General features: G+C 44.4%; 1 protein-coding gene across 1 annotated transcript; it reads right to left on the reverse strand.

Moving 5' to 3' along the window:
• Nucleotides 1–796: 796 nt before the first annotated feature.
• THPO (thrombopoietin) lies at nucleotides 797–16420 on the reverse strand. The gene is made up of 4 exons (XM_075341511.1): nucleotides 16381–16420; nucleotides 11071–11192; nucleotides 6840–6926; nucleotides 797–1241 (listed from the first exon to the last, which is right to left on the reverse strand). The coding sequence occupies exons 1-4, from the start codon at nucleotides 16418–16420 to the stop codon at nucleotides 921–923; spliced, it is 570 nt and encodes a 189-aa protein (XP_075197626.1). The 3' UTR covers nucleotides 797–920.
• Between the last annotated feature and the right edge of the window lie 3225 nt (nucleotides 16421–19645).

The following is a 19645-nucleotide window of genomic DNA, read 5'->3' on the forward strand; positions in this document are numbered from 1 at the left end:
TACCCTAGCCTAGCCAGCCGATAGCAGAGGGCGTTTAACCAGCCCTACATGAAGCACGGGAGGGTCCCACTGAGAACCCGGGGCCCTCCGGTGGTTACCCACTGTTCCTGCATAATCACCTCACCTCAATCCGCCGCCGCTGCTCCTAGTTCGCTAGATGTCTGTGCTCTGACTAGTACTTCAATACGGTGGCGGCTGGCGCTTACCTGTCACATCACCGCTGTGTTGAAGAACTGTGTCAGAGCACAATGATGAGAGGGCGCGCTGCACTCTGTGTCATCATCGCTTTCAACTGTATCGGCATCTGAGATGCCGATATATTTGAAAGTGTGATCCTGGGGGGGGCACGGTGCTGGAGCTGATACCGCGGGCAGCTGCCCCCGGGCCCCTCCAGCTCGCGGGCCCCATAGCAGTCGTGTGGCCTGTCTCTATTGACGGTACGCCACTGCCCACATGCCCAGAAAAGGTAACAATCGTATGATGGTTAGGGACCATTCACATTACGCTTTGGTCCTTACGTTAGGTGTTCCATCTGCATCCCCAAAAAACAGCATTCAAGGGGAACCTTTGATGGAGTGCAATGAAATAAATCCAATTCAAATGGAAGTCATTTCTACCTGTCCATTTTTTTCTGACGACAAAATAATGGCCTTTTACATTTTCCAACAAAATCACAAGGCATGATGTATATGAATTCAATGTAAGCCCTGTGGCCTGTTATACCATACTAGACTTATAGAGGCAAATATAAATTTCTTGCATAATAAAATATTTTATTCGATTTATAGTCCTAGAAAGAAAGTGATATATACATGATTGCGAAGTTTCAATCCCAAGTGCAACCCAATGTTCTCCGAAGTCACATGTGGGAATGACGTTATGTGTCCTTTGATGAGCAGAAGTTCATTCTTTAGATGCCATCATCTGGAGTTGACATCACATAGACTATTTAAAAGGAAGGTTACTTTTCCCTGAAGCAGTTTGATGAATCTGTGAAAAATGTCCTTGATGTCTGAAGAAATAGTAGAAAGTACATCTGATGGAACAAAAGGTGCTTCTTGAGCAAGATCAGTGTCGTTATTAGCTTGCCTCAATGTCTTAGTAACGAGGCCTTGTACCGCTCTGATAGTGCGCGTGAGTTGTTTTAGCTGCTGGGACATACATGCTTGAGTCTTTACTTGTTGTGTGATGTTCATAAAAAGCTTTAAGTGCGAAATAACCTCATCTCCTTGCTGGGACACCTGTTAAAAAATATAACAATGGAAAACAAAGCTCAATTTATTGTTCATAAATAATATTGTTCTCTATTGGTTTAAAAAATTATAATGTGGCAACTCCCTAAATGTGAATAATAATAATAATAATTAATTAATTAACAGTATATAAACACAGGTTTCCCCTAACTATAACAATAATGCACACCTGCTTATTTTTAAGAACTACATTTAATAATTTAACGAAAATTATGTTTCGAGTACATTTTATGCTATGCAAAACCCATATCTTAAACTAATTTGTTATGTTAAATTTGGTTGAGCACATATCAGTTCTATTATGTTGCATTTAGCATATTGGTCACTAGGTGTCATACATTTCCTATATGCTTGAAATGTGGATTGATTACAGTCTGTATTGTACCTTGCTATTTTAGTAGCCCCTGTGTTACATTTCTAAACAATAAAATAAAGTAGGACACGTGTTGAGGGCCATAGTAAAGTGGGCAATTACCCAAGACCCCTATCCCCAATAGTGTCCTAAGCCTTTACAAGCCAGAAATTTCACTGATAATGCCAGTCCTCTAATATAAGGGAAAATTCCGAGGATAGAAGTGTAGAAGTACCTTTGGTGTGTTCATGGTCATGTGACCAAAGGTCCATGATTCTGTGGGAGTATGAAAGAACTGAAGAGAAGCAGTGCAAGTTTGTAACTGTGTAATCTTCAGTGTGTGCACGTAACATGCAGTGTGTGAGTAACATGCAGTGTGTGTGTGTGTGTGTGTGTAATGTAGGAAAGTGCACTGTATTGGGGAGACCTGGAAGGGTTAGTGATGGGTCACTGCCCTCTGCTGGCCGAAGGAAGAACAGACTGGGGAATAGAAATCACCTAGGTAGGATATAGAAATGTTGCAGTTTGTTTCGAGGACGGACCTGTTCAGCAGCAGCCAAGGGAAGAGGAAGAGGAGTGAAGAGCCCAGGAGCCGACCGGAAAGGGAGATCTGGCCCGAAGGAGAAGCAGTGCATGGATATGCAGGTTGAAGGGTAGAAGGAGGTCCTCCCTGCAGAAGATTTGAGAGACAGAGAGAAGACTCCAGAGGATACTAGAACAGGTAGTCCAGAAGTCCCGCACCCCTTGCACCGCCCAGCAAGAAACCCCGCACCGTCCAGCAAGACCCCCACACCGTCCAGCAATACCCTCCAGACCCCTGAGAACCCTGCTACGCCTGTCAAGACCCCTGCTACGCTTGTCAAAAGCCCCGAGATCCCCACAACGTCTGTCAAGACCCCTGCTACGCCTGTTGAAACCCTGACTTCGCCGTCAAGACCTCCAGACTGGACTGCGTGACCAAGACACAGACGTCGCCAGTCAAAATAACCACCCATGGGTGACCCGACTTCGCCGGGCTGTGGTGCGGTACTTAATGCAAGGACTGTATTGATAGTGGTTGGAGCATAGCATACTGTGCGATTCAGTGACCATAACCCATAGAGGCGAAAAGTGTTTAGGATTTAGTCCGTGACGCCACCCACGGTTTGTGGTGAGGTTGGAGGCACCACCGCTGCTCTGGACGGGGATTCCGGGAGCGATGACAAGGAGCAGCTGAGATGTTTCTCTCCCCTCCGTGGGTAGGGGGTTTTGGTGGTCCCGGGGCCCGGTGATGGTGACGGTAAGGTGGATGGCGGGGTTTGGCGAGGTGCAGGGTCGCGGGGGTGGCAGCGCAGTGCCAGGTGGCACGGTGGTACTCACTCAGCCAATGACGTAGACGGAGTCTCTGGTAAAACAAATGGCTGGATGGACGGGTCCCGCAGCCGGCTGCGATGGTCACTCCCGGTAGGTCGGCGGTGACTGTCTCTCCCTGCACCTGTGATGTGTTGTCGGCTCCGATGGCTTCCCATCGGTAACCCGCTCCCCAGCGGTGTATTTGCCAGAGGAGCCCCCTTTTTGCCTGCAGGCTCTGGCCCTGGGAACTCTATCTGTGGCGGTAGCTGTATTTCCCTTCACGGTTGAGCGGTTGCCTTCAGTCGGGTCTTTACTGCTGAGGAACCCCGGAGGTTCCCGTCACTGACGGATTTGACCGGTTTAACGGCGACTCCAAGCCTGGTCGGGGTCCGTAGGCCCTGCCGAATGGTGCTGACTTCTCTTCGCTCCCCGGTTCGGCACCGGCGGGCCACCGCCCGTCCCCGGTCCTCACGGTTGTGCGTCAATCGGCCTCGCCTGCAGACGGTCACCACCGTCTGCTAACCTTGCTCTTGGGTGCCCGGGCCACGTACCCGGACACAGTCAGTCTGCTCTTGCTCCTCCACTACCACTCCTCACTCCTCCAATTCCACTCTCCCTAACTCAACTCCACTTCACTACTGACCCTTCCCGCCTCCAGGACTGTGAAGTCCTCGGTGGGTGGGGCCAACCGCCTGGCCCCGCCCCACCTGGTGTGGACATCAGCTCCTGGAGGGAGGCCACAAGGATTTGTGTGTGTGACTTATGTGCCTAACCGGGGTGTGGGGTGTGTTGTTGCAGTACCTGTGACGTCCTGGCTTGTCCAGGGCGCCACATATCCAAAAATTAAATTATTTTTCTCTTGTGATTATTTTTCTCTTCCTTTGTCTTCTGCTTCCCTATTCCGGTCAGTAAATAAATTGAGTTACCACTGCTCCTCCTCCTCTGTGTGCTGCATTTTGTTCCCTGCTCTTTACAGTAGCATCCACATTTGAAAATACCAGCAGTGCAGACGAGCATTACTAAGTGTAAACATCTGCAATCACCCAAGGAACAAGTAAAATGCTCATTCATCAGGTGATTGAATCATTGTTGCTAGAACAAAAATCATCATTCTTGGCAGCACAACACCCGGCATAAATAAGAAATGTATTGCCGATAACATGATGTATGAGGATAGAAAGATCATTTTGTCTCGATCATTCTTCATTAGCCTGTATAAAAAAAGCCAGTAAAAAAGCACCAGCGACTTGAATATAGCCCTACTGGCACTTGGTTTTGTTTGGGCTTTTCACACAAAAAAGTTTTATCAATAAATCTTGGAACAAATATAGGTTCCACAATTGAATGTGATTAAAAAAATGTTCCTGTGCTGATATAATCTTATATATGTGCTCCTGCTATGTACTGTTGTAGCACCCCACGGGGCCCAAGGGGGTTGCTTGTCACCGGGCCAGTGGTATTTAGGGTTGCTGCTGTGACTGGCCTGACTCGCCTCCTTGGCCCCGTCAGCTACATGAAAATACAAACAGGCAGGTGCAAGGTTGTCCGGTGTAGAGGGGGGTGGAAGGAGGGTGAAGGGTCCCTTGGGAGTGTCACCGGTGGCAGTGGTGACTGGGGGTCTCAGCCTCTGACCCCTCCTGCGACTATTCCTCTCCCAGGAGTGGTGTTGGATGGGGATGGGGGATACTTTGCAGCGCCACCCGTGGTGTGCGGCCAGGGATTAGCAGCCGCTGTGAGATGTTGCTTTCCTCCGGGGCTGATGTTAACGCAGCCTAGATAGTCCAGCTCCCCAGAGATGGAGCGAGCCCCAGGGAGGATGGGGACGGCTGATGGCGCCGAAGCGCGGGACAGCAGCGCCGACAATGACAAGGACGACACAGGGGGCTGCGGTTCAAAGTTCCGTTTACTCACAGTTCTTAAGGTGCCCCGGAGGTGCCGCTCTCTACCACCATGGATGGACTGCAGCCGCTCCCAGGTGAATCGGAGGCAATCACCGGTGTCTGTGGAAATGTGTGAGACCTTCCTCCTTGCGCTGACACATGGTTCTCTGTAGCTTGAAGCAATTTGGGGACCCCGCTGTCGGTGTTAAGTGTCCCGTCCCATATGCAGTTGACGCGGATCCTCGCCATGGGGTCCGACCGTAGCCCTGACCCCGGATCCTATAAGTCACTATGCTCAGGGAAAGTGGGTAGTGGACGATGGCACATGATATCCCCATCTCCTGCAGATTTGTTGGAGACCGTGAAGATGTCCCCAACCGAGGGTCCTGCATCCCGACTTGCGCTGGCACTGTGGGAATGGTTAGTTAGACTCGACCTCAGCTACCATCTCCTCTTGTCCCAACATCACCAGCTGCCTCTGTCTCTCTCTCCCTCTTACAGTCTCACTCCTGCAGACTCAGTGTGGTGTTGTGGCCCCTGGGACTATCTCCACCTATCTCCCGTCCCTGGGCTGTACTCTAAAACTGAAACTGCTTGTCTTTTTAATCATTGAGAGCGGCCCCTACCTTAGGATGACTCAGCAGTGCTGGGGATTACCCGAGCCTGGCTTCCTGTGTTTGGTGACTCATGCTAGATGGATATTCTGTGTTAGTACAGAAACCAGTGATTAACCTCTTCTCAAGCGAGAGATTATTACAACTTAAACTAGATGCAATTCCCTGTGGCGACTGAGCCTCAGGGGCGTCACACTGTGTAATGGCCATGTCTGACCCTACAGGGATATGGTCTGATTATACCACAGCTCTTGGGCAGGGGAGGAAGTAAAAGTGTATAAAGAATTTACAGCATGGGATCATAGCTGATTCTGTTGCAATATAAATCCCTTTAAGTTTGATATAAGCTTGTGTAAATGCAATATGTAATGATGCAATTTATTGGTGCTTGGGGCCCCACTTTTTATTTTTGCTTAGAGCTCCACTTTGACTATAACCAGCTTTGATAAGAAGACATATTGGTTTAATACATAGTAATAAACACATTCACATTACTAGACCGGGGTTACAGGTAATGGTTTGGAGAAAAGACCTATATTGTCTTGTCAGCTAAACATGTATTGTACATGGTATAAATGAATTTGAGACACAACATATAAGCAAACTAACTACCGTAGGTATTGTGTACACCAGGTTAGGTTGAGGCTTGCTAACTTGGGGTGGGTTTATCCACAATAGAACTTCAATATGCAAGATGGCTCCAAAACGCTGCCAGATAGATTTTTTTATTTCTTTATTGTGGAGCACAAATGCACATAAGGCCTAACCCACACGGCATGAAAATCTGTGCGAGTGGAGTGCGATAAAAAATCGCATTCCACTCGGACCAATATTAGCCTATGTGCCAGCACCCATGAGCGATTATTTTCTCAGCCCTAATCAGACCAAGAAAACAATCAGAGCATGCTGCGGGTGCAATGCGATCCTGGTTTCTCTTGCACCCATTCAAGTCTATGGGGCGAGAGAAAAATCGCACTGCACTCACGGTATACCGGTGTACCGCAAGTGCAGGGCGAATGGCAATAGCCGGCTACGGAGGAAAGAGGGAAATAAGTCACTCCCTCCGCAGCACCGGCCCGCCCCTCCTCAGAGCCGGCCCTCCCTCCTCAGTGCCGGCCCGCCTGCCGCAGCTGAGGTCTGCTCGGACGATCGGACCTCAGTCGCAGTGACACTCGCATGACACTCGGCTCTGCTGTACTGCCAGTGTGAGCCGAGTGTCATGCGAGGGGATCACAGTAATCCCCGTGTGGCCCCAGCCTAATAGTAATGTTTTAAACCTTTTTTAAGCTTGAAAAAAAAACTGTGTTCTCAAACTGTGTGGTTATGTGCATTTGTGCTCCACGATAAATCACTGAAAAAAATCTATGCAGCAGCGTTTTAGACCCACCTCTATGTCTAAGTCACTCACCGTCAGGTTCTTCCAGTCTGCAACTCTAACTTCAACATTCGGAATAATAATGGGAGAAAATAATATGTTCTGGTCTTCACATTGTGCCTGAGGAGAAAGACTACAATGAGATCAGCATTAAGTAAAGATGCAGATATTTTAGTATATACTGTATGTCTGTATTTATATTTATCATATGTCTATCCCAGAATGTGGCAAAAATAGCACCTGGGATAGCCATCTAATGGAATGAATGGTTGGTACTCAAGGGACTCTCTAATATTTATTTTGATTAGATTACCTTCCCTATTCATTTTGTAAGGTAAATTATAATTTACAGTAAAGCTCCTTTCAAATCAAATTTAGCAAGTGGTACACGTGTTGATGTTTCTGTAAAATTGTCGCAAGGAAGGAGGCTGCGTCCTCTGAAACGCGTAGACCTGATCAAATAAAAGAAAGTGAATCAACTACTTGACATTTCATGTCAGCGAAGCATATCCTGGTTTCTTCCTTCTATCTCTGCAAGCAAATCTACATTTAGCAAGTGGTACACCTGCTCAGAAGGTTTACATTTTTAGAATAGTGATGCATAAAAGTGGATAAACCTAGTAGTTGGAAAATACTAATTCAAGTTCTCTCTAGAAAGGAAGTAGGTTTGTATAATTAGCAGAAACCCATTGCTGTAGCCATACAAGATCGAGTGACTTGTATATGGTGGTAAACAACACTGTTTTATAGGCTGACAGTGTCATAGCCTAAATAAAGTGTTTATTTTACACTGATCCAGTGAATGGTAGGGTCACTGATGGGATAAGTCCCTTGGTGCAGTTGCCGAATGTTACCCATCACGCTACTTTCTAATATTCAGCTTCATAGGTTTTACTTACAACAAAGAGAAACTGATCAGATTTTGAAACTTAGAGAACTAGGCGATTCAGCTGCTTGGACACATTGTCCAGTTGGATTTTCAGAAAAATTTAAAGTAGAAAGATTTTTTTTGCTCATCCATATAAACTGACCCCTCCAAGGAGCCTAGTCTAGGTGACCAACTACTCAGATTAGCGCTCAAATACCTGTGTATGTATTTCATAATGTCTCACTTTTTAAAAACAGATGCTAATTCTTCCGACCCAACCTCAAGAACGGTTGCTCTCCTTTCGTAGAAGGAATGCAGCAGCTAAGTCAGATATGAGCCCTGCTATTCCATTCAAAAGCTATGGGTCTGAGGGAATGGAGAGCTGTGCACATGCTTAACCCCCTACTCCATTTAAACGGGAGATTTGGTAACCATGTTCCTATGATCAGTGTGGATAGATATTACAGTAAATTGAGGTACAACCACTGTCAGCACCTTGTAATGTGAAATAAATATATGACTGTATTAGCACTATAATACTGATTACATTAATATCTTTAGTGAAGAAATTTTTTTTTTTTTCCGTCTTTAATCACCCTTTCAAGTTTTTTGCTAATTAGATGTCATGCACAGGGCCTGGACTGTGCCCTTGATCTTCTCCTCCCTGTCTGTGATTCCTCAGCCCCTCTGCTTGCCTTAAATCTTTGATTGGCAGGTTACCTGGAAGTGACCTGCCTCCTCTATGACATCTCACATTAACGCAGTTATTGTTGTGGCCGGCATGTGCGCGCATTTACTTCCCGGCTAGTCTTCAATACAATGGCACTGTTATTGCCGCGAATGGCGTATGCACAGTCAACTCTTAAAGATGTAATTGAGCTGAGAACTCAGAGAATGCGCTGCCCACGGCAATGACTGTGCCATTTTGTTGAAGAACAGAATCTGCCCACTCACTGCCCACAGCAAGAAGGCAAGTCACTGAAAAGGCAGTGACCTACTATTTAAAGTCTGGTGAAAAGTGGCAGCTGAAAATTCATTAAAAGATAGATGGAGTCCAAGTGCATAGTCCAGCCCCTGTACACCAAAATCTAATTAGCACAAAACGTCAAAGGGTGATTAACGAAGAACAGCAAAGCGCGTTTCATCGTCAAAGGTATCAATTTACTCAGTATTAGGGGTACTTTGCATACCAGGACATCGCAGCTGCGATGTCGGTGGGGTCAAATCAAAATTGACGCAAATCCGGCGTCGTTGTCGACCTCAGAGTATGTGAATCATTTTTAATACGATTAACGAGCGCAAAAGTGTTGAAATTGTATGATCGGTGTAGTGTCGGGCATTTCCATAATGTCGCTGCAGCGACAGGTACAATGTTGTTCCTCGTTCCTGCGGCAGCACACATCGCTGTGTATGAAGCCGCATGAGCGAGTTACATCTCCTTACCTGCATCCCGGCTGCAATGAGGAAGGACGGAGGTGGGCCGGATGTTTACATCCCGCTCATCTCCGCCCCTCTGCTTTTATTGGCCGCCTGTCGTGTGATGTCACGGTGACGCCGCACGACCCGTCCCCTTAGGAAGGAGGCGGTTCGCCAGCCAGAGCGACGTCGCAGGGCAGGTAAGTGCATGTGAAGCTGCCGTAGCGATAATGTTCGCTACGGCAGCTATCACAAGATATCGCAGCTGCGACGGGGGCGGGGACTATCTCGCTCGACATCGCAGCAATTGGCTTGCGATGTTGTAGTGTGCAAAGTACCCCTTACAGTGCCCTTACAGTCGTGTCTAAACTTTACATAAAATCATGCTGACAGGTTCTCTCTAAGAAAATTATATTGTGCAGCGAGTTGTTAAAAGGGGTTAAGATGTCTTTTTTTCTAACAAATAGCCTGTGATCAACAATACAGTTGCATTTGCAAAGCCAAAATAAAGTTATAAAAAATTTACATGAACCTAAATTTAAAGTACAGAAACCTTGTGCAGCTTATTATCAACTCCTTTTACATCAACAATGCTTTTTGGAGAGAATATTTCAAAATTACACTATATGGACAGAAGTATTGGAATACATTGGTTATTATGGAATTCAGTCCCATTGCCACAGGTGTATAACATCAAGCACTTAGCAATGCAGTTTGCCTTTACCAGCATTTGTAAAATCATGGGTCATTTTTAAGCGGTCACTGAATTTCAGTGTGGTACTGCAGTACAGCGCCACTGTGGCTAAAGTCAGTTGTGAATTGTACTTAGAAGCAATGCATTTTGAACGCATTCCTGCGTGCTTTATAAAAGCACTATGATTTGATAAAGGGCGCTGGATTACGTTAAATACGCGTAGCTTCTTGTCTTCCTTCACCATGTCCCATCATATATAAGCTTTTAACTTTTTGATGTTTAATAAAGGATTATCATTTTTTCAGAAGCTGGAACCATAATTTTTATTTGCACGTCTCCATAGCGGCTGCTGGTCACAGTACGGTTTTGTGCACGCTGGACTTCACTACACACAGTGAGCTGGCATTTTGCCACATTTGTTTGTTCTCTTTCTGGTAGTAAGATGGATTAGCCAGGGTTTGGTGAATGCCAGGAGAAAATTACCAGCCTGATTGCAATGTATTGACTACAATGTGTTTTGGAGGAGGGATAATATTATATTATTACTGATTTTCAGTGGTTGGCCTAGGTCCCTTAGTTCCAATGAAGGAAAGTCTTAATGCTTCAGCACACCATTTTGGACAATTGTATGCTTCCAGCTTTGTGAGAAAGTCCTTTTACGTTCTAGTATTACTGTGTCACAGTGCACAAAGCATGGTCCATAAAGACTATATTGCAGCCAGGCCAAGTTCAAACCAAACTCATCCAAAGAGCGTGACCTCATGATTATCAAACACCTTTTGGATTACCTAGAATGGAGGTTTGCGAGTCAGGCCCTCTCATCCAACATCAGTGTCTGACCTCACAAATGCTTTTCTGGATGAATGGGCAAAAAGTTTCATAGACACGATCCAAAATTTTGTAGAAAACCTTCCCAGAAGAGTGGAAGTTGTGAATAGTTTCCAAGGGGGGACCAGCTCCATATTAATGCTATATATTTAGAATGGGATATCATAAAGGTTCTTGGAGGTGTATTGTGCAGGTGTCTCATTATTTTTGTCCATTCATGTATGTCATACTTTGAAGCATGCTACAATGTATTTTCTTATTAATTCACATGTGATAAATTGTATAGGCTAATAGCTAACTATGGGTGATCCAGGCAACATACATCCACAATATGTCTAAATGCTTGAACTGAAGGTGTTGCTCCTGTCAATGTGTTCATACCACTAATGGTGTACTGCTTGGATCATCACCCCTTTTGTCTTATCACTGAGGTCTTGCCCACACAAGCTTCTTCTCACCGCCATCTTTTCCATATTTCTGGTGCGGTTCACAAAGACCAGTATGAAGCGATGATCACAGATTATCTTGGATGTCCTGCTTATTCCAGGGCTCAGAACAAGAATAATGAGAAGACAGATTCCTAGAGGAAAATTAGAAAACAATATTTAAGCACAAATACAAGTGTTCTTCTATCGATTCCAATTATAAATATTCTAGAAATGTAAAAAGTATATATAGACAGATTAGTAAACAAATTTATAGTTTATATCTAAGATGAAAGCCAATTTTTAATTACAGTGGACCTGCTGTGCTCTGCTCTGAGCTTCAGCAGTACTAAGGAATCCATCCCATAACCCAGTGAAGGTGAGCCCAACAAGGTCACCAAAATTAAAGAGGACCTGTGACAGGTCAAAAGTGGCCAGTTTTTATTGTTCTTTTATTCCAACTACTCCCACTGAGTATTTGGAGTTTTTTCAGATTTGGGTCTTTTTAACTTTTAAGGTCTTTATTAATAGGGCGTGGTTCACGGCGTAATAATGCAGACTAAAGCTGGTCTCACACACAGCGACAACGACGTCGCTGCTACGTCACCATTTTCTGTGACGTTGCAGCGACGTCCCGTCGCTGTCGCTGTGTGTGACATCCAGCAACGACCTGGCCCCTGTTCTGAGGTCGCCGGTCGTTGCTGAATGTCCAGCTTCATTTTTTGGTCATCACTCTCCCGATGTGACACACACATCGCTGTGTGTGACAGCGAGAGAGCGACGAAATGAAGCGAGCAGGGAGCAGGAGCCGGCGTCTGGCAGCTGCGGTAAGCTGTAACCAGCGTAAACATCGGGTAACCAAGGGAAGACCTTTCCCTGGTTACCCGATATTTACCTTCGCTACCAGCCTCCGCCCTTGCTGCCAGTGCCGGCTCCTGCTCTGTGCACATGTGGCTGCAGTACACATCGGGTAATTAACCCGATGTATACTGTAGCAAGGAGAGCAAGGAGCCAGCGCTAAGCAGTGTGCGCGGCTCCCTGCTCTCTGCACTGTGACATGTAGCTGCAGTACACATCGGGTTAATTAACCCGATGTGTACTGTACCTAGGAGAGCAAGGAGCCAGCGCTAAGCGCGGCTCCCTGCTCTCTGCACATGTAGCACAGCGACGTTATGATCGCTGCTGCGTCGCTGTGTTTGACAGCTAAGCAGCGATCATAACAGCGACTTACAAGGTCGCTGTTACGTCACAGAAAATGGTGACGTAACAGCGACGTCGTTGTCGCTGTCGCTTAGTGTGGACCCAGCTTAAGGACTCGCCCTCAGATCATGGCCAAGCCCCCTTGCTAAAGACCATAAAAATTATCACAAAAAAAAAAAATAAAGATTACTCAGAGGAACAGTAGAAAAATTACAAGAACATACATAAAATGGCCACTTTTGACCTGGTGACAGGTTCCCTTTAAGAATCATCATGCCAGAGAATTAGAAGATGACATCTGCATTTATTATTCCAATTATTCCTTTAGCATTGAGTGTACTAAGTTAATTATCACATGTACTTAACCACCTTCACTCAACCCACTCTAATAGTAGAATTTGTTAAGCAGGTTCCACTTAACCAACCTGTCCCCACATTGTACGTAGCAGATGCAGCTCCTAAATTCTGGGCATTAAAACGATGAACAAAAGAGAAAACATCAGCTCACTGGGTAGGGAAATACCTCAAAATACGGTGCGGTGCATGGCAGCCTTAGGCTGGTTTTTGGGTGTGGGCATCATCATTCTGTATGCAGGGCTATATGGGGCATGTTATTCTGTATGTAGACCATTTGGAGCCCATTACTCTGTATGGAGGACTATGTGGGGCCCATTATTCTCTATGGAGGAGGGCATTATATTTTGTATGGAAGACTATTTGGAGGCCATTAATCTGTATTTGGGCTATGTTGTACCCTTTATTCTGTATGGAGGGCTATGTGGGGCCCATTATTCTGTATGAAAGACTATGTGGGGCCCATTATTTTGTATGAAAGACAATGTGGTACCCATTATTTTATATGCAAGACTACGTGGGGCACAGTATTCTGCATGGAAGACTATGTGGGGCACTTTATTCTGTATGGAAGACTATAGGGGCCCCATTATTTTGCATGGAGGATTATGTGGGGCCCATAGTTCTGTATGGAGGATTATGTGGGGCCCATAATTCTTTATGTAGTGCTATGTGGGGCTCATAATTTTGTGTGGAAGACTATTTGGGTCCATTAATCTGTAGGGAGAACTATGTGGGGTCCATTATTCTGTATAGAGGACTATGTGAGGCCCGAGACTAGGTTGGCCCTCGACTTTTTCCAAGTTTTTAATTTTGGCCCTGTGTGTATTTGAATTTGATGTCCCTGGCATAGAGAAAAGAAAAAAAAGAGCAACAGCAAAAATAGATAAAATAAAACATATTTATTAAAGTGCAGTAAAATACAAAAGGAAAAAGTGATTACAATACGTGCAATCAAATGAGACACCGGGTCTATGCGTTTCGAGATATCATAGCTTAGTCTTGACAGGCTATCTCGAAACGTGTAGACCTGGTTTCTCATCTGCTTGTATGTATTTTTAAATTTTTCCCTTTTGGATTTTAACGCACTTCAATAAATGTGATGTGTTATTTTATCTATTTTTGCAGTTGCTGCCATTTTTTTCTTTTCACTATGCATTAAAATGATACCATAACCTAAGCTCTTGCCCTTACATATGTGCCACCCCCAGGGAAGCAGCCGAGCTGCTCGGATCCGGGTTCGCTGTGGCTCGAGGGTCTCCGGATCCGGGGTCGTGCGGCAACTCAAATGAAAGGGGAGTATTTACAGGGGAATTGATATAGTTTGTGATGCCACCCGTGGTGTATGGTAATTTGGGAGTACCGCCGCTGCCTTTGGGAGTACCCGGGGTGATGAAGTGGGGCAGCAAGGTGTCGTAGCCCTCCACGGGTAGGGGGGATGCCCCGGGACTCGGTGAGGGATGCTGTGGGATGCAGAGGTCACTCTCGTACTCATTCAGTCAATAAGCAGACGCTGACAACTGGGTAAACCAACTCTCTGGGTGCCGCTGAGGGGAGATCGTCCGAGTCCCGTCCCCTATAGTGTTGCCTGGTGATCCGTGACCTCCCTTCTGGCAGTAAGTTTAACTTCAACGTGGTGGCCCAGTAGTCTGAAACTTGCCGGGGCCCGCTCCCCACTATGGCTAAGTGTGGGAGCTTGCTCTCAGGGCTCACGCTTTGGATTTTCTGGACTGTTTTGTGTTGGAAAGTCCTATCCCCCTCGTTGCGCTAATGCCCCGGTTCTGGAGCGGGTGGGAACAGATCACAAAGGCTCCGTTCTCCTCAGGTTAATTGTCGGGTTGCCTGAAGCTTCTCCCCGACCTAGGGTCCGTGTACCTCGCCGTGCCTTCGGTCCCGGACCGGTGATAGTGCTAGGCTGCGGCTGTCCTCCTCGACAGATGCAGGCACCTTGCCACAATCCTCTGCGACTGGGGGTCCGACTCCTCTAGGTCCAGAACACCGTCTGTAACCTAGACAGCTTCTCTTAGGAGCCACCGCTCCCGACCTCCTCTCACTCACTCTCTCTAACTACACACTCTCTGACTACTGACTACACTCCTCACCTCCCCTCCCTGACCCCCCCAGGTGGGTGACTCTATTCCACTCAAGTCGTACACTGGTGTGCCTAGTGGGTGTGGGACAGGGTGTATCTAGGATTTGATTTGCTGTTGGAGGCAACACCATTAAGATAGGGACCCAGAACCAAGAGGGAGGTAGAATACTGCACGGGAGGATAGGTTGTGCAGTGCCCTGTGACGACCTGATAGTCCAGGGGCGTTACACATACCAAGAGTAGTAACACATTGAAAGGGTAACATGTCCGACTGAAACCAAGTCCATGCACCATGGGCACAGGTTTTAAATACCTTATTAGTTGGGCGCACAATTTGCAGATAATATCAAAGTTTTTCTCACAAAACCACATGACTATGAACATAATTCTTAAAGCCCAAGCCACAGGATTGCAATACATCTATAAATTCCTGAACAGTCCATAAAAGAAAGGCACTTTTACTGCACTGCCATAAAAAACTGATTCCTCTGTGATTTTTTTTTATAAAATGATAGAGTCAAGTATTATTTATGAAATTCTTCACAAACTTTTAATGGTAGGTAAAATTCTAATTTTACAGTGATAAATTATTCTAGATATTTGATTTGTGTAGTTTAGTAAACATACCATTATGTATGAATCTCAGTCATTTTTACTGATTTCACCAGTCTCCATTTCATGTATATATCACAAGAAAGAACCATGTGTACATGTATGCTCTGCATTACCGTATCAGTGAATATTCCCTGCACCCATATGACAAAATCCCCAACATTATTTGGTAAATTGTCTAAAGTTAACTATCATTGTTATTTCTCATAAGCAATGAAGTCATCTCATGTCTAATAATGCACGTTGTCTGGTTTGATATCACATCCAGGCCCTGATTGTGAGGTGAAGAATGTGACACAACAGGGGTCTTTGACAAAGATTACTGGAAGTGTCTTCTCCCACCCCCTTAGCTTCCTGACTATATCTCTTCCAGGAAACTATGGTCATGAGCAGATTAATTGTTTCCTTTCAAACCTCTCAACTTTGAAACATCACCAAGTATGCTCCTTCTTACTCTCATATAACAATATGCTAACATTTATGTTCAAAGTTATGCAAATGACATTGTAATTTAGAATTTAAGTTTCAGGGCATCACAAGATTTTCAAATCCAATTACAAAAAAACAGAATATATTGATGCTAGCCAAGACCAATGGTTGATGTACATGTTAAACTTTAAAAATTGCTTAATATATCTGTAACTTATATCCTGCATCCAGTAAAACGTTAGGATAAACGCAAACTAAACGCAAAGAAAGATAATTATATTACTATCCTAGAAATTGCAACAACCAAAGAAAACAGCAGGAAACATTAGCGTATGATAAATCATTAAGAACCAGGGGGTTTCAGAAGCACTGATGTACATAGTATTGTCAAGTGGACAATAACTTTTCATAGTAAAGTTAAAATGATTATCCCTGCGGCAGTGCATCATCAATGGGGAACAACGCAGAATAAAAGGAATGATTAACCCCTTCATTCGTCAGCCTATTTTCACCATCCTGACCAAGCCGAATTTTACAATTCTGACCAGTGCCCCTTTTTAAGGTAATAAATTCTTGACCCAGGAATTGTAGATTCCGACATTTTTTTCTAACGACATCCCACCCCTCTGATCCCCATTTTATCCAATAATAATTACTCTGACACCATTTTTGGATAATTTTAGCCATAGCAGCCATCTTATTAAACAAATACATAATAGAAAATACAGTGGAAAAAACTAGGAAAGGTCCTAGAAGCTATAAAACCCTGGTGATTCACATAACCAGAACCGTAAACCAACTTGCTCCCAGCTGTTACCCACACTGGCTTGGGAGCACCAAAACACTAAGTGCTATTTATTTCATTAACCAAAACACACCCAGGATCTGACAAACTCTGCCGGGATCTCCCCCCCAAAATCACCAGGTAACCAACCATTCCTTGCCAATGAGGGGATCCATGCCTAGACGGATCCACCGGACCAATTTAAAACAACTTCAAGGACCTACCAAAAGCTGCTCATAGCTACTATGACCCAATAATTCCCCCCCCCAACACGTGACATCCCATATGTAAATAAGATTTTTGAGGGTGGGACTCTCATGCTGTCCCAAAAGAGCGGGAATGGTGCCACTCCACTCCCCATCTCACCCTTTTACAACCCTATAGGGAGCCCCACTCCTCACCCCACAAGAAATCCCCTCCTTCCCTTCAATCTGGGTCATGCTGGTCTCCGCCTATGGCATGGGGGGGTAGTGCTACGGCCTTTCTGGAATGCTGCAACATATTCAAGAGGTTTTCAGAATGTTTTTCATGACACATTGTACTTCATGTTAGTGGTAAATTTTGGTTGATGTGATTTGCGTTTATTTATGAAAATATTGAACATTTTTAAAAAAAATTGAAAATTCCACAATTTTCAAACGTTGAATTTTTATGCCCTTAAAGGGAATCTGTCACCAGGTTTTTGCTATGTAAGCTGAAGCCAGCATGCTGAAGGGGTTAACTCAGAAGATTCAGGGCTGCCTGTCTTGTCAGTCTGATCTGTTGTTTATTTGCTGTTTGTTTAAGAAGCAGGACCTTTTTCATTGATGGATTACAATGGTAGTCCAAGACACCCCCTCCTCTAATTGACACCCCTGTCAGTGTACAATCTCTATTGGGAGCCAAGTGTGGGCTGGGGCAGTTCTCTGGACTCTGCTGCATGACTAAAGCTAAAATAAAAATTCTGATCCTGTTAGAACGGCTGCAGTCAGTAATCTAAGTGATACATCGTTGGATTCAGGATCTCTTTGCTTACATTATACTGTTCTCAGGTGATGTAGCAAAAACCAAGTGACAGATTTCCTTTAAAAGGAACGTGTCAGGTGAAAAATTGCTATTAACTTGCAGCTATGGGGTTAAGCTGCAAGTTAATAGCATTTGAAACCTGACTGGCGACTACAAATTGAACCCCACTGCCAGGAGAAAATGAACTTCAGTCATCGGGGAGGCCCTGGTGCATATTCAGTCCCCGCTCTGTGTATTGAGACCGGTGGCTGTAACCATATGCCCCCCACACTTACTGACCGCTGCTCAACACTAGAGGAGACTGTCAGTCACTGCTGAGTGTGCGGTTACAGCCGCTGCTCTAGATATACAGAGCGGTAACTATACCGTTGCCACCCCCATGACTGAAACCCGAACGCTGCTGATAGAATTAATTTCCTCCCAGCAGCAGAGTTCAATGTTCAGGCCCTATAGCTGAAGGTTAATAGAATTTTTTGGGGCAAGTTCCCTTTAAAACAGATAGTTATAGCACAAAAAATAGTTAATAAATAACATTCCCCACATGTCTACTTTACATCAGCATTATTTTTGAAGCATATTTTTTTTGTTATGAAGTTAGAAGGGTTAAAAGTTAAATCAGCAATTTCTAATTTTTCCAATAAAATTTATAAAACCAATTTTTTCAGGGACCACATCACATTTGAAGTGACATTGAGGGGCATATATGACAGACAATACCCAAAAGCGATACCATACTAAAAACTGCACCCCCGAAAGTACTCAAAACCATATTCATGAAGTTTATTAACCCTTTAGGTGATACATGGGAATTAAAGCAATCTGTAAGGAAAAAGTTAACCTTTTACTTTTTCCCAGAAAAAATGTTGCTTTAGCATATATGGTGGAAAACTACTGTTTGGGCGCTCAGCAGAGGCAGACTGGAAAGAGAAACATTTGACTTTTTGAGTGCAAAATTGACTGGAATAGATAAAGGATATCATCTTGCATTTGCAGGGCCCTTGATGTGCCTAAACATTAGAAACCCCCCATAATAATAATAATATTTATTCACTTATATAGCGCTATTGATTCTACAGTGCTTTACATACATTGGTAACACTGTCCCCATTGGGGGCTCACAATCTAAATTCCCTATCTGTATGTCTTTGGAGTGTGGGAGGAAAGCGGAGAACCTGGAGGAAACCCACACAAACACGGGGAGAACATACAAACTACTTGCAGATGTTGTCCTTGGTGGGGTTTGAACCCAGGACCCCAGCGCTGCAAGACTGCAGTGCTAACCACTGAGCCACCGTGCTGCCCAAGTGATCACATTTTTTGAACTACATCCCTCACCTTGGACTCATAGGTGCTTCACAGAATTTTATAACCTTGAAAATAAGAAATCACATTTTTCTCACAAAAATATTACTTTAGACACAAATTTTTCAGATTCACAAGGATAACAGGAGAAAATGGATCATACAGTTTGTTGTGCAAATTCTCTTGAGTACACCGATAGCCAATATGGGGTTGAAAACTACTTTTAAGGTACAGTAAAAAACAATTGTGACCAAAGAAATGGTGCTATGTCTTATTCTTTAAGTCAAATTACATAAATAATATATATTATTGCACCCAAGCAAATTGGTACTAAAGGCAGAAAAGCCATACCTATAAAGAAACTGATTCACAAAACATACATATACAGTATATCCAAAAGGATAAAATGTATTAATCTTTATTGAATTAATATTAAAATGCAAAGTGAGAAAAAGGTAGCCTATAGTTTTGGGTGTGGGTGGGTTAACTGATAATGTCAGTAAATTAATTGATAGTCAACTCAAAAATCTAATGGAGAGCCTACCATCCTATCTACATGATACATCTGATTTACTCCAAAAAATTGATGGCTTACATATTGAGGATGATATGCTACTTGGAACTTGCGATATTGAATCCTTATACACAAGTATTAGACATCAGGATGGATTACTAGCCACCTCCTTTTTTCTCCAGATAAGCAATTCTGACCAACTCCAGGTGGATTTCATCATTCAGCTACTGGAATTTGTTTTATGTCACAATTTTTGCACGTTCAACGGTTCCTTCTTCCCGCAGCTCCAGGGAATAGCTATGGGGGCAGCCAGCGC

This window comes from Anomaloglossus baeobatrachus, chromosome 3, assembly GCF_048569485.1.
Source record: "Anomaloglossus baeobatrachus isolate aAnoBae1 chromosome 3, aAnoBae1.hap1, whole genome shotgun sequence".
Taxonomy (NCBI): Eukaryota; Metazoa; Chordata; class Amphibia; order Anura; family Aromobatidae; genus Anomaloglossus; species Anomaloglossus baeobatrachus.